At 42.6% G+C, this 27,631-nt stretch overlaps 2 protein-coding genes across 4 annotated transcripts; both read right to left on the bottom strand.

The window, feature by feature from the left end:
• Window positions 1-5,129: 5,129 nt before the first annotated feature.
• Window positions 5,130-17,618, bottom strand: meaf6 (MYST/Esa1-associated factor 6). Of its 2 annotated transcripts, XM_078566960.1 has the most exons (8): window positions 17,435-17,618; window positions 11,868-11,983; window positions 10,369-10,456; window positions 10,231-10,276; window positions 9,412-9,607; window positions 8,854-8,883; window positions 6,974-7,007; window positions 5,132-6,035 (listed from the first exon to the last, which is right to left on the bottom strand). In XM_078566960.1, the coding sequence occupies exons 1-8, from the start codon at window positions 17,522-17,524 to the stop codon at window positions 6,027-6,029; spliced, it is 609 nt and encodes a 202-aa protein (XP_078423086.1). In that variant the 5' UTR covers window positions 17,525-17,618; the 3' UTR covers window positions 5,132-6,026. The 2 variants fall into 2 exon arrangements, with proteins under 2 accessions (XP_078423085.1, XP_078423086.1); XM_078566959.1 differs by lacking the exon at window positions 8,854-8,883 and having other exon boundaries at window positions 5,130-6,035; window positions 17,435-17,614.
• Window positions 17,619-18,989: 1,371 nt separating this feature from the next.
• Window positions 18,990-27,613, bottom strand: snip1 (Smad nuclear interacting protein). Of its 2 annotated transcripts, XR_013580026.1 has the most exons (4): window positions 27,338-27,613; window positions 24,267-24,874; window positions 20,408-21,720; window positions 18,990-19,799 (listed from the first exon to the last, which is right to left on the bottom strand). XR_013580026.1 is itself a non-coding variant. In XM_078566961.1 (3 exons), exons 1-3 carry the CDS (start codon window positions 27,563-27,565, stop codon window positions 21,462-21,464), a joined length of 1,095 nt encoding a protein of 364 aa, XP_078423087.1. In that variant the 5' UTR covers window positions 27,566-27,613; the 3' UTR covers window positions 18,990-21,461. The 2 variants fall into 2 exon arrangements, 1 of the variants encoding a protein (XP_078423087.1); XM_078566961.1 differs by having other exon boundaries at window positions 18,990-21,720.
• Window positions 27,614-27,631: the final 18 nt, after the last annotated feature.

The following is a 27,631-nucleotide window of genomic DNA, read 5'->3' on the forward strand; positions in this document are numbered from 1 at the left end:
TCCCACTCCAAATATTTTCCCTCACATCTTGACAAGTCGACTAACATGGGGCTGGCCCGCAATATCTCACTTAAGTGACAGTCTTCACCATGGGCACAAGCCATTGAATACCAGCGAGATAAATTATCATCTGGGGAATCATATTGAAGCTCAGTCAGTCCTCATCCAATTTCCATTCATGTCTACTTCTCAGGAGTCACTGACTATTAATCAGGTACACCACCCTGACTGGTTCTCACTTTCGTAACCTAGAGTACTGGGGTCAATTGGAACATTCCCATCTTATCCCAGCTAACTCCTCTTCCCCAGTTACAAATCAGGTTCTTCCTTGATTTAGGCAAAGAAGTCTTATATCACACTTCTCACACCCTCAGAACATCCCAAAGAGCTTTACAGTCAATGAAGTACTTTTGACGTGCAGTCACTGTTGTAGTGGTGGAAATGTGGCAACCAATTTGCACATGGCAAGGTGCCACAAACAGCAAAGTGATAATGTCCAGATCATCTGGTTTTTAGTGATGATGGTTTTGGGATAAATATTGGCCAAGGCACTGGGGAGAACTCCCCTGTTCTTCCTCAAAATAGGGTGTTTTATATCCAGCTGAGAGAGCAAAATAGTTTGACAGTTTAACATCCTATCTGAAAACCAGCAACTGCAACAGTGCAGCACTCCCTGGAGCCTTGATGATCTGCACAATTCTCAGGAGAGGGGCATAAACCCACAACCGCTTTTATACACTGAGCCATCGGGACAGACATACAATCGTTGTCTATGGTAGAAATCTATTTACGTACTTGGACACATTACATCAATGTAGTTTCACGGCAGTGAAATCTCACCTTTTTACCAGCACAGAGTGAAGCAAAGCAAAACAAAGTCCTTTCATACAGTGAGCAACAGGGAGGGGAAAACCTGCTGTCACAAATCTCAGAACCAATGATTATATGTGCATGGTTAGAGACACGGAAAGAGGAAAATATTACAATCACTAGGCTCAAAGGGGAAACACGATTGATGCATGACTCCTCTGCCATGTTCCTTACTAACAGCTAAAGTCATAGAATCTTATAGCACAGGCCATTCAGCCTGTTGTTTTGACAGTTGCCCAATTTAGTCCCACACCCTAGCTGTATCCCTCAACCCTACAATTTAGTTCTTTTCAAGTGCCTAGACAATTGCCTTTAGAAAGTTACAATGGAAATTTGCTCCACACTGTATCGTAACGCCTTCAAGATCAAAATAACGCTGTCTGAAGAAATTTCTCCTCACAAGACAGTTTAAGCATAAACTTTCTGTCGTGCTATTCTGGAGCTGGCAGTGGGGCTTTTTACACACTGGAATGGGATATGTGTACTCTCTAAACACATGGGAGATAACTGAACATGGGAAATAGTGAAATAACAGAAAATGGTCAGTTTCGGAAAACGGTTAACATGCCAGCATGATCACGAGTTAATGTTGCAGAAATCTGCATTTCCTTGTTTTAAGCCAGAGCAATTCAGCCAGCAGTAGGGCACTTTAAGGGCAAATTTTGCATTAACTAGTAACTACAACCTTGTTGAGTTTTTAAATCAAATTACATTTAACTGTGGAATTTTTCTAGTGTTTAAAGACATTAAATATTTTCTATGTCCCTGGTCACTGAATATACTTAATATAGATTTATACAGCTTACTACTGGTGGGGAGGGGGTGGGGAACTAACTACAAGCACAGTATAAAACTAGTTCTAAACTGGGATAAACAAAGTTGTTTTAAAAAAAGATTTTTTAAGTCTGCTGGAACAAACTTCAACTTTGTGCATCTTTGTGGAAAATGTATATACATTGTGGTCATGTTTCAGTGGTAGTCACTTTTGTCAGTCAAGTCATGAGTTCAATCAGCAGTTCAGAGACATTTTCTTCACTCTTTCACGGGTTGTAGGCATCGCTGGCCAGGCCAGCATTTATTCCCCATTCCAAATTGCCCTGGAGGCGGTGGTGAGCTGCCTTCTTGAACTGCTGCAGTCCATGTGGTGTAGGTACACCCACAGTGCTGTCAGGGAGAGTTCTTGGATTTTGACCCGGCGACAGTGAAGGGCCACCGATATAGTTCCAAGTCAGGATGTTTGTGACTTGGAGGGGATCTTTATGGTGGTGTTCCCATGCATCTGCTGCCCTTGTACCTCTAGGTGGTGGAGGTCACAGGTTTGCAGGTGCTATTGAAGGAGCCTTGGTGAGTTGCTGCAGTGCATCTTATAGATGCTACTGCCTACACTACTTCAACTGTGCGTCGGTAGTGGATAGACTGCCATCATGTGGGCTGCTTTGTCCTGGATGGTGTCAAGCTTCTTGAGTGTTGTTGGAGCTGCATTCATCCAGGCAAGTGGAGAGTATTCCATCACAATCCTGACTTGTGCCTTGTAGATGGTGCACCAGCTTTGGGGAGTCAAGAAATGAGTTACTTGCTGCAGAAAAACATGAGCACATAACCTAGCCTGGCACTCCACTACACTACACTACTGAAGGAGTGCTACATTGTCAGAGGTAACATGTTTCTGATGAGATGTTAAGCTAAGTATGCTTTCCTGAGTGGGGGTTAAAGATCCCAGGGCACTATTTCGAAGTGGAGCAGGGGAGATCCCCCCGATGTCCTGGCCAATATTGATCCCTCAACTAACATCATTAAAACAGTTAATCTTATCATCATACTGCAAGTTTCCTACATCACAACAGCTACTACATTTGAAAACTTTGGGACATCCAGAGGTCACGAAAGGCACTACATAAATGCAAGTCTGTCTTTCTTCTACAATAGATATCTGAACACATTTACTACTGTACACTTCCCAGTTACAACCTGCATAAAATGTAATAGAAATAGTTTAGAACTGTATCAGGTTCAGACATGAACTGGTAGTATAACTGCTAAGTAAACATATGTTTATGTAGATAGGGTACAAACTATGGTGATAATGATGTAGCAAACAGGAGCAACACAGTGAACAACTTACATAGCCAATGACAAAACCCACTAAATTAACTACCACTCCCTTAGCCTTTGGTCACCACTCCTGATGAATTCTGTAGCTGTAGGGATACCAGTAGTGACAGGCTGTATACATATTTGCACACTGATTGAGAGCCATAATCTCTCATGCATGTATACATTTGTTGTACTGAAACTTGCAACATTCAATTTGTATAGTCACAATTATAAAATATACTATCCACTTGAATAATTATTGCTATTCTCTTCACAATTTTAATGACTTTTACACTAGATTACATGGAAATATGAGGCATTTTGCTTAAAAATTACAAAGGAGCTGAAAACCCAATGCAATAGACTACATGGAATTTGTTTAAAAAGCGAGAGAATTTGGTCAATGCATTTAAAGAGTTCTCTAAAGGCTGTCAATATCTCCTCACGGAAATTACTTGGGACTCTATCATTACATTATACAGTAAATAGCACACAGTTCTGTTCAATGTCTTTCAGAAAGTTCTGAATTAACTGGAGAAAGTTATAAAGTAAGAATCAGGATTTATATCACATCTTTCATGACCTCAGGACGTCCCAAAGTATTAAGACCGACTAAATGCTGCTGAAGTGCAATCATTGATGTGTTGTGGAGAATGTTGCAGTAGGAATTCATTATTCCCACTTGGCAAGGGCAGCAGGCTAAACTGGGCAAAAAGGCGCCAACTATCTGCCATTGCCATAGGCGCCAATTACAACGGCTCCGCTAATAAATGCACTGAGTATTTTGGCCAATTCATCTAAGTTCTTACTTAGCACTTGCCCATTTAAAATACCCGATTGACTTCAGCCACAATTGGGTCTTAAAGCAGATTCAATCAGTTGCTTGTACGTCATTAAAGTGATACGATTCAGAATACAAATCAGATTTCCTGTTTTGTTTTAAATGACCTTTTTGGTTCTACTGTCCACCGAGCAGTTGCCTCAACATCAATCCACCTGCTATAAGTTGTTAGCACCGTCTATTGTAACATATACAGGTGCTGACTCTAAAGAAAATAGCGTTACTGTGCAATACAGTCTGCTATCCTTCATAATTCAAATAAGATGCATTTTCACTCCACTTTCAACTCTCAATACAATTTTATCATGGGAGCCTGTTTCCATCAAAGGCAATAAAACTTTGCAGAAAAATAAACTTTCCTTATTATCTACCTATAGACTAAGTAGAACAGGTCAGAGTAAATTTCACAGACAAGGTTTGAATAACACTCGTAAAAACATTTGGTTCTTCCTCCTACATGTTACTTCTTGTAAAGTATTCCAACCCTGTGATGTTTTCAAAGAAACAAGAGCAAATCATTCACCAGCAAAACTCTGTATTACACAATATGTACTGGAGGGTTAGTTGCTATTGAAACAATATATTGCTACACAAAGCTTTCGATTCTTGGAAAAAATTACTGACCACCACCCCCTAACCACTTGACACAGGCAAGCAGCAGTAACATTTAGTGGTGGTGGAAAACAATTCTATGCTCTCCATTTTAAATGTTTAACAAACTTGATTTTACAGCATGTTACAAAGCACTTCATAGTCAAATAGTTACTTCAGAATGCAATCACTATTTATGCAGGCAAACCCAGCAGACAACTTGCACGCAGCAAGGGACCACAAACAGCAGTGAGAAGAATGACCGCCTAAGCTATTTTGGTGGCATTGATTGAAGGATGAATGTTGGTCAGGGCACTGGCAGAACTCTCCTCCTGTTATAACCATGGGGCTTTTTACATCCTCTGAATCGCCCAATAACATCTCGGTCTAATGTTTCATCTAAAGATCACACTTTTTACAATGCAGAACTCCTTTAGTACTGCACTAAAGCATCACCTAGTTTATATACTCAAGTCTTGAAGTGGATCTTGAATGCTTGACCTTCAGATTCAAGAGGTGAGGGTGCTGACATTGCGCCAAGGCTGCCACCAGTTCTGGAGAGAGTTCGAGGTAAACACATTGAGCTTTCGGGCTATACAAAGCAGTGAAGCTTCAGTTGTGCTTTAATATTAGAGTTGACATTTTGTGACAAATATGAAATGTGCCTCATGTTGGATCATATTGGTACTTTTGCTTAAAAGCAAGTCTGTTCAATAACTCTACATACAGCTAATTATAGTTCATTGTTTTTAATACAAAATGGTCACAAATCAATTTTTCCTCTTTTAAAAAAAAAATAAAGCCATTTGTCCAAAAAAACAAAAAAGTCATAATTGTACAAGTTAAAAGGTAATATTTATACATACAATAATGAAAGCACAACAAAATATAATGGGTTCAAAAAAATAAAACCACATGTTGCTATTAAATCTAACTCCATTGAGTCCATTTAGAAATATCTGGAGAATACAGCCTTCTGGTCTTTTCTCACACTCACTTTCTCTCAGAACTGCACAAGGCTTTGACACCAAATGAGTGCATTCTGCTTGCATATCAAATTGGTCAAGACACAATCCCACACAGAAGAAGAAAACACTTTCAATGAAGTTCAGGACAAGGGGAAAAAAACTGCCATTTGTACTCAAAGAGTGAAACAGTAATGGCATCATTTGCATTTTAGGAACTTCCAACAAGAGATTTAAAGTCGAATTTTACCAAATGAAAAACACTTCACGTTTTAAGTAGGATATAATCGCACGTAATGCCACTAGTAACATCAAATGGTCAAACTGAGTCATAACAGACTTAAAAGTGACCAATTAATTTTCCCTGCCCACCCCCCACGATGGTTTAAACCGACTATAAAACCCAGTGTGTGTTGTGCTGTACTTGTACAAATAACAAACTATTGGACCGTAACCATACAGCAACATTCAGTTGAACACAGATCAAATGCAGCTTGTAAAAATGCAAGGTGGCCTCAAACACCAGGATCAGGCACAGCTGCTCTGCTGTAGAATTGGGTCTTGTAAAAAAAATTACTGTGAATGTCTGGAGCAAACTGGTTTTAATGCTCTATGTCCATGTTCTTGAAACCCTGGTCTTGACAACTGCAACTGGCAAAGGTTCTTCAGTAATCCTGTAAATAATTTAAAAAGTCAAATTACATCAAAAATTAAAGAAGCGTCCTAGTGTCACAACAAGGCAGTTAAGTGCAGGCTAGATTTAGGGTTCAACAATTTTATAATGAAGCACTGCTGAAAGATGAAGATTCAATATGATTCTAAAATTGTCAATACCTTGTCTATATTACTAAGCTGAAGACTAATTCCAGAATTAGGTATCCAATTTTATTAAATATACTCTAAATTAGATTTCTCTGTGTTGACCTCATTTACATTTTAGTGTTAAAGCAAGAAAATCTCACCTGTGTATATGCTATTTTCAATTCACACACATTAGTCTGGGTGTAAAATTTGTTACATTAACATATTTCAACAATGGAACATGTAGAACAGCATTCACTACTTTACGCAATGCAATTTAGACAAAGGACAGGACATTGAAACAATAACATCGAAACTTAAAACAATTGTTCTTTCCTTCCAGAGGGGTCTTCAACTCACCAACTCCACAGAACATAGATCTCTCTCTGCTGGTCACAGAGACCTGTTGCAAAGAAGTTTTCTATATAAAATGTCTTTTTCTTTGCTTATCATGACAGAATGCCAGGTCTCCCCATTACAATAGCATTTGGGATTAGCTCTTCTAGTCTCAAATTACAACCGTTACAATCAAGATCACACTTCAACATCTACGCCAAGCCGTTCTATTTGAAGTCAGCTTCATTGACTCGATCAAAACAAATAAAAGCAAAATACTGCAGATGCTGGAAATAAGTGCTGGAAAATCTCAGCAGGTCTGGCAGCATCTGTGGAGAAACAGAGAGAAACGTCAATTGTTTCTTGTCCACAAATGCTGCTGCCAGACCGGCTGAGTTTTCCCCCAGTACTTATAGTTACTTTACAACATTGTAAAGAGTACAGCAAGAAAAAAATTACAAGAAGTTATACTCACAGTTCTTGGTTTTTTATTCAGCTTGATATCAATCCTGTAGTTTAAACAGAAGAATTTGACCTTAGAAACCAGCTATAGCTTATTTAAAGTCACAACACTCACCATCTATTGATATGGAACAGCAGCACCAAAAACAACAAACCATTTAAGCTACAGGAGTTTATTTTTCTGTCTTCGCTAACTAAATGAAGATTAGTCACTTTTCTGCAACTGCTTGCTTTATTTCCCCACCTAACAGCACTGTGTGCGCGCACCGACACCATGCCAACAGTAACCGTTCAAGTAAGCGACTCGCTGCCACCTTAAGGGCAGGTAATAAATACTGGCCTTGCCAGCAATGCCCACATTCCATGAAGAAAAAAAACTTCCCACTGTTCAACTTACCAACACTAAAAGGAACCCTGCACAAACTGATGCTAAAAAACATTTCATTGAGGCTGCTTTCCAAATTGAAATTTATGTGCCCCAACATGGAAGAGGAGAATTTTATGGTTCCAATGCCAATCACCATGATCAACTGGGGTCCAGAGGGTGTTGTCCTCCTGTTTACATCTTGTGCGACAGGCTAGGCTGAACCTCGGAGTAGGGGGAAGACATTGTGAAGAGAAAGGAAGCTATGTTGTTGCTACAGGAGAGAATCACCACTACAGGTTCCTTAATGACCAATTTACAGCTTTAGAGTGAATGTTTATTTGGTGCTAAATTATGGGCCGTGAACAGATATCCAACAGGAAATGGGTCAAGATTGGCTCAACCCCATTTTACTCACTGCTGGTGGAGAAAGGATCTTTCCATTTCATTAGTCTGGGCTAGATTTGGTTCAAGAGGTGAGCAGAGTGCATGAGGCTGGTAAAATTTTCCTGTAGTACTTCAAAATGGTGACTTGCTAAATCACCCCATTTCTATCTCTAGCAGCTTCAGTCTTACAGATCTCATTTCAGAGCATCTTTGATTCCCATCCCTCTCATTAATGATTCCACTACAAATGACGACAGCTGATGACAACTGTAAATGCATGACGATGAAATGTAATTTTGTGTTAATCCACTTATCCTGATGTTAAGCCCACTATTTATAAACTTCACATACTTTCGTTTAAAATACAAAGAAGATTAAGTGACAAAAAAAAGTGACATTAGAAACCAAATTCTTTAGTAATCCATTCAACATCTATGGTTTTTTTGTCTCTTTGCACTCTGAGCATTAGCACTGAAAGGTGTTGAGCTTTGATAACAACGTTGGAAGAGACCTTGGGGTTATAGTTGAGAACTTGTGCAGAATTATCAATTCCCAAAGTCCTGTCTGCCTTGTAAACTGTAGAAATGTAGTCATCTATTTGACATTTGAAAGTCTTTTTATTTAGTGTTTTGAGGGGCTCTTGTGGCAGAAATTCAGAACTGCAGAATTATTATAAATTGATGCTGTGCTTTAATACATTACTGGTGTGAGACTGAACGGCTGTGAAGTGCAAAGGTCAGCCAACAAGGCTGGAGGCATACAGTGAAATCTACTTGGTTTGGACGGACTCCCCGCTTGCCACAAGAGACCATTATACATGAAGGCTCATATGCAAATAGAGAGCTCTGCTGCCTGAGAACTATTTATTAGAGTTAATACAAAATTTAATGAAGTATTGTTGCACTATGACTGCATCCTTCTGTTGAGAACATATCCTAAACACAAACTAGATTTAGTGTTTGATAATCAATGCCGATTTTTAAATATATGCTACCCTAACATGCATAAGCAAATATTCAAACTTACAGCAGTTACTGGAAAAAGGTACAAAGTATTTCCAGAAAGGTCTACAGTCTACACATCACAGTACAGGGGAATACTGGAAAAGACACAGTACGTATACTGATAGAAAGCAAACTTACTCAAAGTCATAATCAAACATGCCAGATGGGCTGGATGGCAGCATAAAAGAAGAAAGAAAGCAACACAAGTTAACATACCAGTTATCCAAACCAAAGTCTCAAACTTGTTGGAACACTAAAATTTTTTAAACAAAAAGGCAAGAGACCACTGGCACTTTGATGATCTTAAAGGAGAAATGAATATATCCAAAAATAGTTATTTTTCACTCAATAGGTACAAGTTCTTGAAAATAATGAATGTTTTTCACACGAGTTAGTACATGGAACAATAAAGCCATTCATTCAGTCTAACCACTTTAATTCAAAAGCAACTGAGCAGTGAGCAGTGTGTAGCAGAGTTGATGTATAAGGAGCAGTGCCCCACAAATATATACCAAAAAAATAAAGTACTGCACATTTAACTCTACTACTAATAGGCCGCTATTCTACTTTCATGATTGAAAAGGGCTACCAGTAGAAATCTCACACATGGGCTTCTGAGGGACAAAGTCAGATATGGCTCCTTCACCTTAGCTCAGACATCTTGGAATCTCGTGACCTGCTTCTGTACAAAATTACCTGTGTCGGTTTTTGTTTTTCCTTTTCTTGTGACTCCCGTGGTGACTGCCGGACGATGTGGAGGAGGCTGCTTTCTGTGGCTTCACTCCCTGCAGGTGTGACCCATCCAGTTCCTCGGTGTCCTCCTGGTTCGGCTCGTTCTCCTGATTCTGGAAGTCTGGTGAATTGTCGCTTTCTGTTCCACTACCTGGTTCACCTAATACATTTCACACACAAGATATAGCAGATTTAAAGAGAAGGTTTGCTTATCCCAGCACAGTTCCTCAACCCACCCCAGCACAAAGAATGAGAAGTACAATCAATAAACTGCATACATAGCAATAATCTATAATTATCCAAATTAAAAATTATTGCTGCGAAGCTTCAGTTTTAAAGTATACACGCTAAAACGTTGTGAACCATGGTGGATGTGCTGTACTATCGATATTATAACCATGTAATGTTTTTGATATTATTTTTATACTCTTGCTGTTACCAGTTTGATGTATGAATTTTGATTTCACTGACACTGTAATGAAAATAGCAAAGCAACACAAAATACTCATTAGATTAAAATTAATTTCAAGAGATGTGAGGGTATCACATTTATGATAAATTTGATGCAGAACATGGAAGAAACCAATTCAACAAAGTTAATCTGAGCACTTCTGCTCTTCTGTACCCCCCCACACCTGTTAAAATAAACATTTAAGAAGAGAATGTCCCAGTACAATCCCTACTTTCAATCAAACTGCAAATTACTTGCCAGCTCAAGACACTTTTACGTGGAAAAGTATATATTAAATTCAACAAGAAGTGGTACTTATTTCTAAGACTTACGTTTTTCTACCATCTGGTCTTGGACACCAGTCAAAGCACTCACTGCCTACAAAAGAAGTTACATCACTGTTAAATGTATAGCACTTAAATTGTGCAAGCTATAAGCATTCTATAATCAGGCAAAGTTATTTTACTCACTGCTACTGAAGTAACAGAAGATTTGCTAAAGAGACGTTCTGCTTCTTTAAACTTTCTGTTCCTTCGATCGTTCTTACTGTTGGTGTTTCTGAAACACAAAGCCATTAATAGGTGAAGTGCCCAAGTATTTACCATTCAGTCGTATACAGCTCCCCCTGTGCTGATACTGCGATTGCAGCTTTTCTAACCAGGATAGGTGTTAGATACAGCCCAGGCTACTGTTAACAGGGTTGGAAAAAAAAAATCGAAGAGTATGTCACCCTCTGTCAGCTGTGTAACTTGGCACACGGAAGCACTGGCAGGCCTTCAGAAGTAAGATGCTGTCCACTTTACTCCAGCATAGCAGGATGAAGTGAGCCAACGAGAGAAGAGGGAGAAAAAACAATTGTTTTTGCCTTTTGCAAACATTTTTACTCCCCAAAACTCGTAACTTTAAACTAAAAGAGCAACTGTAAAGCCAATTTTCTGCAACGGCGAAACCTGTTGTACGGCTGCACTAAACAATTTCTTGTGAAACATCCTACATTTGGAACACAGTGCTAACTTTAGCTTGTGGACCAACATTCTCAAAAATATAAATTGGTCTTCACAGAAATCCCACCTCCTTTCCAACTCCTCTAATTAATGAGTCAGCAATCTCTGTTGACTAATTGCATGATCCTTTCACGCATGACAATGGCACAAAGCTGACAACAAACTACCTATGCTTCTCACAGAGAAACTCTCTCACCCTGCAGCAATCTTCACCCTTCTCTTGAAGGTGCTTACTACTGTTTGGGTACAATTCCACAGGGCCCACTACCCTCTCATCCGATCATGTGGCCATTCTTCACTTGCCAACTAAGGAAGTCAGCGTTGGCAAATCATTCAACTATGGGATTATCAGTCAAGCTCAATCCTGTCCACACCCAACATCCAGACATACACACGCTTACATTCCAGCAACAGCCGTTGCATGGTGATCAACCTGGTGTATAATTTCCAGGCCTTCATGCAGAGATGGTGAGGCCAACAGTAGTGGTCCAGCTTGAGGTGGGCTAACATGGCCCATATCAGAGGTCAACCCAGAGGCCTTCATGGTTCAGTTATACACTAGAGAGAGTTTTTATTAACTGTTCCTATTGGAAAGGCCACCCAGGAGAACTCATTACAAATTTTTGAACGTACAGAACTGTCTATATTCAGATTCCAGATTCAATAAAGTTGTGTCCAAAACCAGGCCTAGGAAAGTAATACAAAACTCCTCTAAAATAGCGTAACATAAATTTTTGTCTCATTTTGTTTGAGAAGTATATAACCAATTTGGTCATTCTAGATGTCTAACTTTCTAGTCACAACATGAAGTAATAGACTTAACAAAAAAAAGAGATACCCCTGGTGAAATTATGCAGGGTTTTCAGGAATCAGGTTTGAATATTTGCCAATGTTTTGAAGGGAGGGGTGCGAGGAGGAGTCACTTTGAAAGTGCCAAGTACAAGGGCTTTTGCTGTTACACATACTTCTGATTGGTCAAGTAACGATCCCATCCACGAATGATATTCCCGTACATCTGGGTATCTTCCAAATAACTGCCTTCAAAAGCATAAATCTGTCGTTCCAAGTTTGCCAAAGTCTCCTGTAAAAAGGGTAAGTTACAAAAATATTTGTCAAACAGTCACGAAAGAAAAATGATCTGCTGTGAAGTAGTGTTCCAACCAGTTTATCATTACAAACAATCATGGAAAATGGGGCAATAAAAAGTCAATTTATGGTACTCGGAAAGAAAAAGTACTTTCTATCATCATACAATGGGGACTAAACTGGATAGTTCCTGAAAACGTGTCTCAGGCTCGGGATGCGCAATTAGCAAGTACCCATTGATTGCAATGCAGGCAGGATGCAAACTTCATGCTGCTTGCTCATTTGAAAGGCCCCTGCAAGTAACCAACGCTAACCGTTCTGTACACTGGCTGGACCCATCAGAGGGAGCCAATATTAGGAGTGGCTAGCATCACTTAAAGCTAGTGTTGAACTGCTTAAGGGGGAGGTGCACCATTGTTGGAGCAGATGTCATGGTTGACGAGAAGCTGACCTGGAAAAGAGTGAGAAATAGCATAACAAAGGAGATACAGGGCTTCACTGGAGGTCTTGATGGAAGAGGTGGAGAGGGAGAAGAGATGCTGTGAATCCACAGGGGGCTAAGAGCACCACCCCCCACCCCACAGCCCTCCTCACCAGCCCCACCTCACCCCCGCCGTCAGACACACAGTTAAAGGCAGAAAACTGTGGAGTTCAATGCAACGAATCAACCCCCAAGGGCCTGGATGCAGTCCCAGAAGTTCAACGACCTCACACGAGTGGTCATGGTCAGTGAATGTATCCTCAAATGCCATATCCAGCAAATACAACAGTAGCCTTACACTGTGCAAATCATCACTCACCTACCAACAATCAATTACAATTCATATCAAACATTCAAAACTTCACCTCACTGCCACACACTTAACACTGCTGCAAGTCTCTCAGCCAGATCTTCCAGCTTGCGTACACTGCCAGCTATTCAATCATGGCAAACTGGTAAACATGGGCCAACAGGCTGCATGAAACTCACTGACGCTCGTCCCTTTCTCTTGCAGGACAATGTGACACACAACCGGAGAGGGCGACAGGGGTGTCTGCAAATCCTGAAGCCCATGGAAGAGAAGATTCTGGCCATTATTGAAATGGCCACAAAGTTGAAACCAAAGTTACTGGTCTCCTTATAACCTAATCCTCCTCACATCCCACTTATCCATCACTCCACACTTTCTTCTGATTTGCAAGCTGTAGATGGTGTAATCATGCACCTCTTACTTTCCCCTCTCCCCCTGCACCACAATCAGCTTTTTTCTTTCAGATACCCAAAAGCTGCAATGAAGGACAATGGAGGAATAGCAAGAATAGAGTGGTAATGAAGACACGGCACCGCTGATTGATTTCACTCTTGCAGCTACCAGTTCAGATAATGACTCCGCTCATATTTGAGGTGGGATCCACACATGGGTGAAACATTGCGCACAAGTGGCATGCAGAGAGAGCAGGGGGCAAGAATAGCACTGGTGCCAGCTCACCAGAGGGTGAGGCCGCACATGGGCTCCGTTGCAGAGCAGTGAGATGAAGACTTCGAAGGAGCGGTGTACAGAAGAACGCTGATGGGCAAGCACAACAAAACGCTTGGTGCACTTGCAGGCCTTCAGTCAATGTCAAGGAGCAGAGAGGAGTCCAGCACCAAATTGATACAGGGTTTTGCACAAAGTTTGGAGCCCATCCTTTCCAGCAGGGAAATGACGTGCATACGAGAACTTGTATTCATAAAGGCACTTTTGAAGTAATAAAACATCTCAAGATGCTTTACAGGAGCATCATGCAACAAGAGCCACATAAGGAGATATTACACCAGATGGCCAGAGAGGTGGGTTTTAAAGGAGCGTAATAGAGGAGGATAGAGAGACGTTGAGATTAAGGGAGGGAATTCCAGAGTTTAGGTAGTTGAATGCTTGGCCACCACCAAAACTGGAAATGATCAGGAAGCCAGAACTGCCAGAGGGCAGAGATCCAGGGTGCAGGGTCGTAGGGCTGAAGGGGATTTACAGAGATAGGGGAGAGGTGAGGCCTTGGAGGGATTGGAAAACAAGGTGGGAATTTTAAAATCAAGGCACTGGTTTGCTGGGAGTGAAGTCTATACACTTGTGGACCCAAACATGATGCAGTATCTGTTGATCGATGTCACAGCTTCCATTGCAGCACAAGCAGGAGACACCCAACGCCTAAATGCTGCAATGGAGGCTCAGGCTGTTGTCATCCAAGGTCAGCATGCTGCCGTGTAAGCACAGGCTGGTGTCATCATGATAATGGAGTACTGCAATCCAGCAAACTGTTCTCCAACAGATCACTAGAACTGCTGGGCCACTACCCTAAGTTTCTGGCTCACCTGTCAATCTGTCAATTCTCTTGTTGTTGCCGATCAGCCAGTCAGCCAGCTTATACTGCTGCTGCCCAGATCGAGATGGTGCAGTCCACAGCCAGCCCTTCCAGGTCCAGAGCTGCTCAAGGTTGTCCTCCAAGGTCATCTGAAATCTCCTCCACCGAAAGTCAGCAGACTTCCACCAGCCATGCTACAGGCACTACACAGGGCAGGCAAAGGCACATGGCAGACACTAAGGGAATGCACAAGGGTGATCAGTTGACTTTTGTACGCAATATGGCATGATTTAATTTATAAATTTGGTCTGGAATGTATATTTTGCTTTGGATTTTATTTTGTGGTCAAATGGGCGGTGTAATTATTAGTAACAGAGGGAAGGTAAGGTGTGGGACTGTTGGCGAATGGGGAACTGGGGTTGCGGTTTCGTCTCACACTCAGGACGAGTTCGGCAGAGGCAGCCCTAGCAGAAAGGAGCTGTTTAGGTTGCTGCCTCCTCTTCCCCCTGAGGTGCTTGCAAGGGATATCTGCTCATGACAGCAAGCTTCTACAGAATGCAGGCCACAGTGAATCTTGACACCCGTTTTGCAGAGTACTATAGGCCTCCAGAGATGGTCCAGGCAGCAGAAGTGTTGTTTCCGCACTCCAATGGTCTAGTCTGACACATTTAGCGTGGCTGTATGGTTTTCATTGTATGATGCTGTATACATGACCCCGGTACACAACCAGCGTACACAAGTCACACATCAGCAAATAGCCCTTGCTGCCCATAGCCACCCAATGGTTGGCCTTTGCGGTTCGTATGCAGTTGGTACAGTGGACTGCGCATAATGAAGGCATCTTGACTGCTGCCAGAATACTGGGTTTGACCTTTACAATTTTCTGCCTATGGTCACAATAGCTTGTCAGTGGAATGGAATACCTCGCAGTGAATGCATTTGCAAGATGGCGTCTGATTTGCCAAAGTATGTGCATGTGCCATGGATGCCATTTTTGAGCTCTAAGGACACTTGGAGCACCCACAAAACAGGCAGTAACAAGCCCAAATTCTCACACATTCTTTAAACTCTTTGCTCCTGCAAACATATGATGCATGACAAATACATGACAATACACAAGGCACTACACAAACCCATCAATGAGCATCCTAAATGGGAAAGTCAGAAGTTTTGCAAGGGTACATCTTTGACAAAGTCGCTCACCCAGATGCAGATTAACCAAGTTAATCTGGATATGAAGAACATCAAGATGGTTAACACATCATCCACACCTCATGAATTATATTTTGGCCCTGAAGGAGGTGCAGTACAGATTCCTTCTTTTCATTCTTCTCGCAGGATGTGGGCATCGCTAGCCAGGCAAGCGTTTATTGTCCATCCTGAATTATCCTCGAGAAGGTAGTGGTGAGCCACCCAGCAACATGAACGCCAATATAGTTCCAAGAAAGAATGGTGAGTGGCTTGAAGGGAAACTTGCAGGTGGTGGTGTTTGCATGCATCTGCTGCCTTTGTCCTTCTAGGTGGTAGAAGTTGAAGGTTTGGAAGGTGCTGTCAAAAGAGCCTTGGTGAATCGCTGCAGTTCATCTTGTTTACGGTACACACTGCTGCCATTGTTCATCGGTGGTGGAGGGAGTCAATGTTAAAGGTGGTGGATGGGGTACCAATCAAGTGAGCTGCTTTGTTCTGGATGGTGTTGAGCTTCTTTAGTGTTGTTAGAGCTGCCCTCGTCCAGGCAAGTGGAGAGTATTCCATCACACTCCTGGCTTGTGCCTTGTAGATGGTGGACAGGAATGGGGGAGTCATGTGGGGAGTTAAGCAACGATTGTTTGCCCAAAAGACATAGGAGCGGGAGTAGGTCATTCAGCCCCTGGAGTCTGCTCTACCACTCGGTTAGATCATGCCTTATCTGTGCCTCAACCCCATTTACCCAACTTGGCTCCGTATTCCTGGATACCCTTACCTTACACAAACTTAAGAATCTCATCTTGAAAGCTTCAATTGACACAGAGTCCACAGCCATTTGGGAAAGACACCAACTTCTGTGAACAAAATGCTTCTTAATTTCCCTCTTAAATGGCCAAACTTTAACTTTAAGGTTTATGTTATGTTATTTTAAGGTTGCCCACTTCTTTTGGACTCCATCACTAGTCCCTCCCTATGCTAACAAATTTGTCAATTATTTTAAACATCTCGATTTGATCTATCTTCTATACTGAAGGGAATATAAACCGGGTTTATGCAATCTGTCCTCAATTTAATGCACTAAACCCTGGAGGTTCTCTTACTGAATACTGCAAAGGCTATGGGCTCTGACAATCTTCCAGCAATGGGGCTGAGGAGGTTCTGCAGGACTCCACGGGTTTATTGATGAATTTAGTAAGCCAGGGTGGCAATTATGGGGCTAGGGAGAGGGGCTAGACCCACTCGGCTCAAGAAAACCCCGAAAGACAAAGCCCTTTTGGGCAAAGTGGGAGCAGCTTAGTAGTCCTCTATGCCAACAGGTTGCACACTTGTTCACACTATAACATCCTGTAATAAGATGACAATAACAACAATATTAATACAGATAATGCCAACATGTGGAGTGTTCCTGGGTAGGGGATTGAATAACAAGTATGTGAACATCACCCCTGCAATTCAGTCTGGTTCCCCTCCAATATTAATGTGTTGATGTTGTTGGGGGGAGTGTTGATGCCCCAGTGTCTGCCCAGAGTACCAGTCACACTGGCAGCAGTGAGAGAGCAGAATGCCAACTCCATGGTCCTGGCCCACTGTGCATTAGCTGAAGGGTTGGGGGCTGGAGTGGTCTCTAGATTCATTCTGCCTCAGGGTGATCAGCATGTGGCCAAGAGGCGGCAATCCAGCCCCATGTAAACAAGGTCTGAGACCCTAGACCGGCCAACAGTGCTGACATCCCCTTTAAGAAATTCCCCAGGCCCGGGCCGACCGCTCACCGCAGGGGTCAGTGCTTATTCCTCGCCTCAGGCCCAGGTTCTCACCGGCCTTTCTTGCTTGCGCCTGCCCGGGCCCGGCCACTGCCACAGGCTCCCGCCTCTTTCCAAAAACTTCCCGCCGACTCCCTGTTTTCCGAGCCACAGAAACTCCCCTCCTCCCGGCACTCACGTACCGCCAGCTCCTGCTTCCTCTTCACCAGCTCGGCCAGCTCCCGCCGGGTGTCCGGAATCTGTGGGGTCTGCGCCTTGTTATGCATCGCCATATTGGAGGCGGCGAGCGAGAAGCGCCCGAGTTCAAACCGCTTCTTCAGGCCGCAGGCGGGAGGGGCGGAGCCTCCGTGGACCTCCGACCACCAGGGGGCGCTGCGGGGGAGGAGCGCCACCTGCGGGATTGGGGGATGCATTACACCCAATACACCGCCACCTGGAGGACTGGAGTGTATTATACCCAGCACACCGCCACCTAGAGGACTGGAGGGCAAATTATACCAACATACCGCCACCTAGAGGACTGGAGAGTGTATTACACGCAACACACCGCCACCTAGAGGACTGGAGGGCAAATTATACCAACATACCGCCACCTAGAGGACTGGAGAGTGTATTACACGCAACACACCGCCACCTAGAGGACTGGAGAGTGTATTACACCCAACACGCCGCCACCTAGAGGACTGGAGAGTGTATTACACCCAACACGCCGCCACCTAGAGGACTGGAGAGTGTATTACACCCAACACGCCGTCACCTAGAGGGCTGGAGGGCACTTAATACCAACAACGCCACCTTCAGGTCTGGAGGGTACATTACACCCAACACCAACAGAGCATTGTATGGTCAGTTACACAAAATCTTCGATGACTTCATCCAAGGTAGTCTGTGTTGTGAGAGGATTCATGAGTGATGTAGAGTTTGGGACGAGCAGATTAAGGAGAAGGTCTGCGCTTAAATAATACCTCTATAATATAACCATGGGTTGGTAATAGACAAATGAGTTTAAATCTCTCTCCTAACAGTATTATATTGACAACTGTACATTCAGTAGCAACAAAAATTTTCCGCCAGCTTTCTCAAATAAAAAAAAGTTATAGTGCAAGCATTTTGTTTTGAATAAGCAAGTTGGAACGGCTATAATTCGCACATTTATAAATACACTGAAACATTTTATTACTTTAGTTATATTTGTTGGTCAGCTCTTTTCCCTGGCTTGAAGAGAAAAATATTCGGACCTTGCAATTTCATTATCCTGTTATGTGTTGGAAAGTGCACCATGTGCATCAATATGATGGATAAATGACCAATATTATTTAGTCTTAATTCATGGTCACTGGGACTTTTATGGAACCGACACAATTATTTGTAAAATACACAAAGGAAAACATTTTAAAAATCAAGTTAGTAGACAAAGCACTATTTTACATTGAGGGTTTGTAAATAGCTGCCAATCAACAGAAACTTCCAACAACTAGCCTCTAAACTATTTTAGGATGTGTCTATTTAGGACACATCCCCGTAATCAGTACTTTAAAAGGACAAAGTAGCTTATTCTTGGCTCCATCTTAGCAGCTACAGCATTACTGCCATGTTTCTGCCACAGACTGTTATCAATGCCACAGGAAATCAGATGGGTGATTAAGTTTATTTTCAAAGTGAGCCTTTTTTCCCCCCAGAGAAACATGTAATATCATATTTGATTGTTGGAACAAAGGCACTCAAACACATGAAAAATATTGTTGAAATCTACTTTACTAAAAATGACACAGACTGCCAAAAACATAAGAGCGATTGTAACAAATTCAACATTACAATCTACAAGAACGCCAGTTTTCTTTATACAACAAAATATAATTTTGAGCAGTATTTTAAAACAGATTTTCATTTAATAACAAAACATGTTGAAAGGTAGGCGTGTGTCACTGTTCATTATCGCTCTCCTGTTGCTCAGCAACAACCTGGCTTCACTTCTTTGCTGGATGACTGCATCGGGGAACGGGTAAACTTGAGCCCTTTGGTATGAAAATCTATTAACATTTTACCAGATGCATTTGTTAAGAAAACAACTTTGTAAGTAGAAAATAAATAGTCAGGTTTTTTTTCCTGACTGGTTGTTTTCAAGGCCTGCACATGTTAGGTGTGCGCAATTACACTAAAGCTTTAAAAAAAAATCTTACCCGCTTTCCTGTTCTAAAATAAAACCAACTCCTTGGTTGCCATATTTAACAGTGCAACTGCATTTTCTACCCCTCTCATGCAGGCTGCTCAACACCAAACTCTTTCAAGTCAGGTGAGCTGAATGGTCCAGACCTCCATCAATGGAGCAAGTCAGCGTGACGCACAAATCAAGCAAGCTGCCTGACACCAGTTCTCTTCCCTGTCCCCTTTAAATTGCTATCTTCACTCCAAGCTGTTATGGAGGCAGTGTTAGATGCAGCTGCTTGTCTACGACATTCAGGCATCTTAACTGGAAAATCCATCCATGACACAAAAGTTACTCAAAAACAGAAAAGGCTGAAAAACATTCAGCATGTCAGGCAGCATCTGTGGAGAGAGAAGCGTTAAGATTATTGTTTCAGTTCCATGACCTTCTGTACAGCTGCTAAAAATTTAAACAAGTGCTGTTAGAATATCCATATCCAAACCAGTAGAGTCAGGAATATAACGTGTACACATGTTTTTGCAGAATACAATTACTCCAAATAATTCTTGCTTGAATCCAACAACAGACTCCTAAATATTATGAGACCAGGATCAGATCATGCTGACAGTTCAAAGAATCCAACAGGGCTACAAATTGACACTTTTAATCTTAGTGGCAGGTAGTGTAGGGATTTAAACCGATGAACAAACAATCCCAAGCCAAGCTTCCGATCAACTTTTCGATCATAATGAGTTGGATTTGAACCAGTAACATCCCAGGAATTTAATTGGTTCCATAAAGGAAGAGAGGGATAACTTTCAGTGGCAAGCACATCCATCATGTAGGTACAGGGAAAAATACAGGTCTGAAATCCCGTTTTAGATTGGATATTCCTAACTAATGAGTTTCCACCAGCTGCTGCCATTTGAGTGTTGCCTTCACTAATACGTGACTGCATTTGTGACTGGATCCAAATCAAACCTGAAGATAAATACTCAGATATACCTACCTATGGGGGTTCATTGCATTTTGCTGACGCTCCTCTTGCTTCCTGCTGCATACGGTGACACAAAACATCAACTCATAGCTGGCCGGGGCAAAAGGTAATTGTTTGGAGTGCACTGTCAGGAAACAAGATCATCACTATCTTCTCCTTTTTAACCAAAAGAGGAATGAAAAGAAATCAAACTCAGAGGCAGAAACTCCTCCTAGGTGGGAAAAAAATCCTATATTTTTTTCATAAAAGGATTCACCACAAAATATTTTTAGGCAAAAATGACAAATTCTTGGCTATTTTTAACATTTCCTTAATCCACCATGCAAATACAAGAGGGATTCTGAAAGGTCCATTGCCAGAACTCGTGTATAGAAGAGAGGTTTTGAATTAGGAAACACACACAACTTGTCCACAATCGGCCTCAGGAAAAGAAAGTATTTCAAGGCTTCAATACAATATCTCAAACTCTGTAAAAGCCAACCAGAGAATGAAAGGAGCTGAAGCAACAAAATGCGTTGTTTGGTGACATCCCCAGGCCAAAGAGTCCAGTAGAATAGTTTGTTTATGAAGTTTATATCCTTTACCTAATAACTTAGAGCCAAAAAAGAATCAAAAATATAATGAAAAGCATCACATACTCTGACATCATTGACAATGCTACAGTCTAGTAGTTGCTCTGGTAAATTCACTTGAGTAAACTCCGTGGTTTTAGCAGGCCTCTTCCTGAGCACAAGATTGGAGGCAAACAGGCCAGATTATGAAACCTGAAATTCAATTGCAAAACAAAACACTAAACATTTGGTCTGGAGGGATTATACTGTTCAATCCTGTTTGCCAGGCCACATTTTGTTCTTTGAATTGTCGCATTGGCTTAGAATGGAACACTGACAATTTGGGAGAGAGTCAAGATGTGCTATCGATTGACTTGGCCTGGACAGAAAAATATGAAACTGGTCAGCTGTCCCCTGGTCCTCGGAATTCTAGTATAACTATTTACCTGCATGTTTGAAAAGGAAAGTAAAACTGCAGTGCCAATTTCAAAAGGAACACTGGGGAGGGTTTTACATTAACTTTCAACTCCCTCATCCTCCTCATGTTGCCCTTCTTTTGCATCCACCTCAGCAGTATCTGAGCAATCGTGCAGAATGACATACTCCCTGCTGCTGAAACCAAATTTCAGCAGATCCTTTTCTCTGAGTTCGTAGTATCGCTGCGATTCAATGCGCTGATTGTTAAGGTACGTGCCGTTGGCAGAACCCAGGTCGATGATATATGGCCTCACCCTCCTGCCTGGTGTGCCATCACTCCGTGTGAACTCCACAAGTCTATGGGGAGAAAATGGACAGCCAGTTATGTGGTACACCATATCCTGAACATTACAAGCTTTGCATTTCTGCTCCAGCCTCATTCATATTATACAGACGTTTTACGCAACGAGGGAAGTTAAACAAGTCAACAGCTGCAATGAAAAGTTACCTCACGAGAAAGGGTCAGAGACATGCAGACTGATGCTTCACCCTTGACCATTGAATGGTATTCTAAAGATTCTCTATGAGCCCCCCAGGCCCCTCATCTAACAGTATCAATAGTGGATGCCCAGACATCAGATATGGATACAATAAACTCCTACATTTTTCAAAATTGCTCAGTGCATTGGGACACACAAGGAAGGAGGCAAGGACATGGGGAAGGGAAGGAGAAAAGAACCTGCAATAAACTAACCATGAACTGTTGTTGCGCATCTGCTTGCAGGTAAGCTTACAGCATTGTCTTCTTGGCTGGGACAAGAACCCCAAATACAGCAGAATGAGATAAAAAGTGCAAATGGGGCAAAAATACTTCTGCAGCAGAGGAGATGCCTCAAACACCCTCTAAAATTACTCTCGACAAAATAGAGCTGCACAGGATGAGAAGGCCATTCACTTTGAGAGTATTGAATGGCAATTGGGGGAACTAAACTTGCAGGGCTACAGGGATAGAGTGGGGGGGAATGGGACTAATTAGATTGCTCTACAGAGAGCTGGCATGGACCTGGCAGGCCGAATGGCCACCTTCTGCGCCATAATGACTATGACTGAAAAAAAACATCTGGAGTAATTAATAGTAAGAACTAGAAGCATTTGAGTTTTTATAAAATTAATCATGGCAAAGCCTCTCTTAACATGAAGACTTATGCAAAACTGCTCATTAACCTCGCTGAATTCATTGACTGGGGCTGGGGAGGTCCAAGCACAATCAAAACAAAACCCAACGATCGTGCACACACCCTGATGCTATCCCTCAAAAAGCAGCCAAGGGGTAGCAGCAATGTTTAAATAGGGATTGAGAGACAGAAAATGGCAACAGACTGCTGAAACAAACACACTGATAGGACTCACGTGTGGAACGAGACAAAACCATTTGACCCGTCAAACCCAAGTCTGTAAAACCTACTTAGGCAAAGTATTTCCCACCTGTTTACTGCCCCAAGGCAAACTTTTCCATAAATATTGCCCCCACCCCCACCCTCCAAACGTATTTATAAAAGCTGTGCCCAAAAATTGGTTGCCACATTTCCAAAAATACAACAGTGACGACACTTCAAACGACTCCATTGGCTGTGAAACGCTTTGTGATGTCCTGAGATCATGGAAAGGTTCTTTGGAAATGCAAGTTCCTTCTTTAACTTCTTTATTCTTTCATGGGGTGTGGGCGTCGCTGGCATCGTCAGCATTTGTTACCCAACCCTAATTACACATGAACTGAGTGGCGTGCAAGGCCATGTCAGAGGGCAAATAAGAGTCAACTACATTGCTGTGGGTCTGGAATCACATGTAGACCGGGTAAAGGTGGCAGATTTCCTTCCCTAAAGGACATTTGGGTTTTTACGACAAGTTCCACCAGCACCAGAATATCTAGTTAGCTGTTCCCCAGAAAGTTCAACTTCCCTGTCCCAGGAAACATCAAGTCCTTTAGAGTTATTGCTCAGGCAGGAAAGTATCACTGTGACCACCAGCTCTGTTTTTAACTTGATGTTTGTTCAGTTTTTTTTTAAAAGGCACTTAAGATTATCTGGCATCCCTGGGAAGCCTGTACTATGTTAACCACTGTCCACTGAGGAAAAGAAAAATAATTTTAAAATCTCTACACTTCCTGTTAAGAGAATTGGGAGAGAGAGAAAATGTGGAAAGGGGATAAAAGGAGGCCAATAACGCAAGAGCAGGAGAAATGCAAAGGAAGAGCCAGGAAATCCAATGGGATTTGAATCAGCTTGAGTTATACCAGGCCAGTGCAGAGCTCAAGTGGTGTAGGATTGCCAAAATAAAAGAGACATGCTGTCTAAGCTTTTCGTCTTGCAATGATCAGGACTGATCACAAGATTACCAACAGCAAAAGGAGCAACAATTTATACTGCATGAGAAGCGTGTGCTGATCAGATTCCACTTGCCAGACAATCAGCACTCTCTTCTCATGCAGTACAAATTGTTGTTCCCTTTACTGTTGGTAATTTTGTGATCTGTCCTGATGAGTACAAGGCGAAAGCTTAGACAGCATGTCTCTTTTTTCAGAAATACTAAAGTGGTAGAAGATTGTTTAACAAAGGTGGTTTCACACTTCCTGGCTTCACCACAGTTGGTGGTCAGAGTGGAACCCAATTTCTGAGTTGCTTTCATGTCCATCAACACTGGACATCACTTTCCATCTATTTCAAAATGATGGTACAACACCACTAGGAGCTATCAATTTCTGTCAATCCATTATAAAACATGTACTTAAAAGTAATGCATTGAACTTTCAGAATACGCTTCTCAAGTTTAGCTCCTTTAATTGTTTTAAGTGTATATCAAAAAAACTACAGCAAGATTACAATAACATCTTTCTAAACACCAACCTGTACTGCAGCACTGCATGTTGCTTGGAGCAGGAAGGATGGTCAATTGGGATATCCACTACCCTACGCTGCCGACCCAAGAGATAGGCACTCTGACGATGAATATGCATGACTGGAAGAGGCTCGTCATTCTTGAACGGGTAAAGACGCCATCGTTTCCTTGGAATCCGAGATTCAGGCGGTTCATTGTATTTTATCACCACCCCACGAAAGGTGTTAGTATCTTCCACAAGGGCACCAGATAACTCAAAATTTGGCTCCTCTTTCACCTGGGCTGGATTGCCGTTGTTAGCTTGACTGTCATTCGACTCAGACTCAGGATTCTCATCACTGAGCATCTGGCACTGATTGCGGTTCTGACGCCTTCTCTCGTTGTAATACTCTCTCTCAGCCTGCTGGGCGCTGAGCAATTGAGCCTCCCTGTCTCGGCCACTTATGCCAGCTTCTGCGTGAGACCCGCCATTCCTTTTGCTGTGGGCTCGCCCCCGATCCGACCACTCTTTGTGTCGCTCTCGGTCACCGTTCTTCTTGCGTCGGTGTTCGTCTCCCTCAGAGCGGTCTCGGTGGCGTCTCTCAGCATGGTCCCGTCGTGGATGGTCATGCCGTTCCTGAACACAATGAGAAAAATCTTAACTTTGCAAGCCAAATCACAGCCAGGAGTTAAAAGACCATTGGTCTAAAAACCTCATAACTCAACTGTTGGAGAGTATGGTTTCATCAGCAAACCCATTTATTTCTGAGATATATAAACCGGAATACCACTATAAAATAATTAAGTTTAGCCATCGTGATAAATTTATTGGCTCCAGAACAGAATTAAACTCACTTCCAGGCTGATCATTTGATATTTCATAAAAGGAATAAAGATAAAATTTTACAGGAGGCCATTTGGCCTTTTGAAAGGGTTGCTCTAATCTTTGACCATAGTGCTGCATTTTTTTTCCTTTTATTCAATCCCCCTTATAAAATAACTATCAAGTCTGCTTCTGCCCCCACCCACCCCCCACTTTCAGGCAGTCCATTCCAGATCACGACATCTCACCGGGTAAAGCAAATTCTCATCTGGCCTCTGGTTCTTTTGCCAATCATCTTAATTATCTCAAAAGTACCTGGAAAAACTCAGCAGATCTGGCAGCATCTGCGGAGAGGAACACAGTTAACGTTTCGAGTCCGAATGACCCTTCAACAGAACTAAGTAAAAATAGAAGAGTGGTGAAATATAAGCTGGTTTAAGCGGGGGTGGGACAAGTAGAGCTGGATAGAGGGCCAGTGATAGGTGGAGATAACCAAAAGATGTCACAGACAAAAGGACAAGGAGGTGTTGAAGGTGGTGATATTATTTAAGGAATGTGCTAATTAAGGGTAGAAAGCAGGACGAGCAAGGTACAGAGCCCTAGTGGGGGTGGGGTGTGGTGAAGGAATCAAAAAAGGCTAAAAGGTAGAGATACCTAGAGAGGTGGAGGGAAATACATTTCAAAATAATGGAAATAAATGGGAAAAGAAAAATCTATATAAATTATTGGTCTAAAAAGGGAGGGGAATTGGAAAGGGGGTGGGGATGGAGGAGAGATAGGTTTCCCCTACATTGGAGAGACCAAACACAGACTGGGTGACCACTTTGCAGAACACCTTTGGTCTGTCCGCAAGCATTACCCAGACCTCCCTGTCGCTTGCCATTTCAACACTCCACCCTGCTCTCATGCCCACATGTCCGTCCTTGGCCTGCTGCATTGTTCCAGTGAAGCTCAACGCAAACTGGAGGAACAGCACCTCATCTTCCGACTAGGCACTTTACAGCCTCCCGGACTGAATATTGAGTTCAACAATTTTAGATCATGAACTCTCTCCTCCATCCCCACCCCCTTTCCGATCCCCACCCTTTTTTGTCCAATAATTTATATAGATTTTTCTTTTCCCACCTATTTCCATTATTTTGAAATGTATTTCCATCCATTGTTTTATCTCTACCTTTTAGCCTTTTTTGATTCCTTCACCCCACCCCCACTAGGGCTATCTGTCCCTTGCTCGTCCTGCTTTCTACCCTTAATTAGCACATTCCTTAGATAATATCACCACCTTCAACCTCTTTGTCCTTTTGTCTGTGACATCTTTTGGTTATCTCCACCTATCACTGCCCTCTATCCAGCTCTACTTGTCCCACCCACAGCAACCCCCCCCACCCCACCCCCCCAAACCAGCTTATATTTCACCTCTCTTCTATTTTTACTTAGTTCTGTTGAAGGGTTATTCGGACTCGAAACGTTAACTGTGTTCCTCTCCGCAGATGCTGCCAAACCTGCTGAGTTTTTCCAGGTATTTTTGTTTTTGTTTTGGATTTCCAGCATCCACAGTTTTTTGCTTTTATCTTAATTATCTCCACCTTTTAGCCTATTTCGATCCCTTCCCCCCACCCCACCCAGTGCCATCTGTCACTCGCTCGTCCTGCTTTCTACCCTTAATGTCACCATTAGCACATTCCTCAGCTAATATCACCACCGTCAACACCTCTTTGTCCTTTTGTCTATGACATATTTGGCAATCTCTTCATTGCCTCCACCTATCACTGGCCCTCTATCCAGCTCTATCTGTCCCACCCCCCCCTCAACCAGCTCATATTTCACCTCATTTCTATTTCTCCTTAGTTCTGGTGAAGAGTCATATGGACTCGAAACGCTAACTGTATTCCTCTCCGCAGATGCTGTCAGACCTGCTGAGTTTTTCCAGCTATTTTTTGTTTTTGTATCTTAAATCTGTCTCCTGTGGTTCCTGTCCCATCCACTGCTATTAACAGTTTCTCATTCACTTGAACAAAACTCTCCATAATCCTTCACCTCCCTCCTCATTGCACCAAATCCCCCTCATTCCTGGTGTTAAATCCTTACTAAAGGATGGAAATTTCACTCCTTTTCTTTAGCAATGACACTGTTGTGAGGGTTAAAACCTTTCATGGTTCTAAGGTGACTGGATTCAGGAGCTGCTGCGATTTGGGCCATGGGTTGTTCCTGACTCTGAAATGCAGACTGTTCTATTACTTTTTATTATTTATTATTATTATTTACTTGGTCACTCACCCGCTTCCACTTGCCCTCCGGCCGCGAACGCTGCTTCCTCCGGCCCGGGGAGCGGCTCTGCCAGTGCCCGGGTGGAGACACGCTGCCCCCGGAGGAGCCCGAACTCGAGGGCCGGTGCTTGGAGGCCGCCGCCTCCTCCCTCTTGATCCTCAGTCGGTGACGTTCAGGCTCAGGCTCGGGCTCGGGTTCGGGGCTGTGCGGGGGCCTACGGCGGCCCGGAGCCTCCATCTTTCCGGCAGTGAACAGCCCAGACACTGACCCGGAACAACACTGGGGGCGGGGGGGGAGGGGCGG

This window comes from Cetorhinus maximus, chromosome 21 (genome assembly GCF_964194155.1).
Source record: "Cetorhinus maximus chromosome 21, sCetMax3.hap1.1, whole genome shotgun sequence".
In the NCBI taxonomy this organism is placed as follows: domain Eukaryota; kingdom Metazoa; phylum Chordata; class Chondrichthyes; order Lamniformes; family Cetorhinidae; genus Cetorhinus; species Cetorhinus maximus.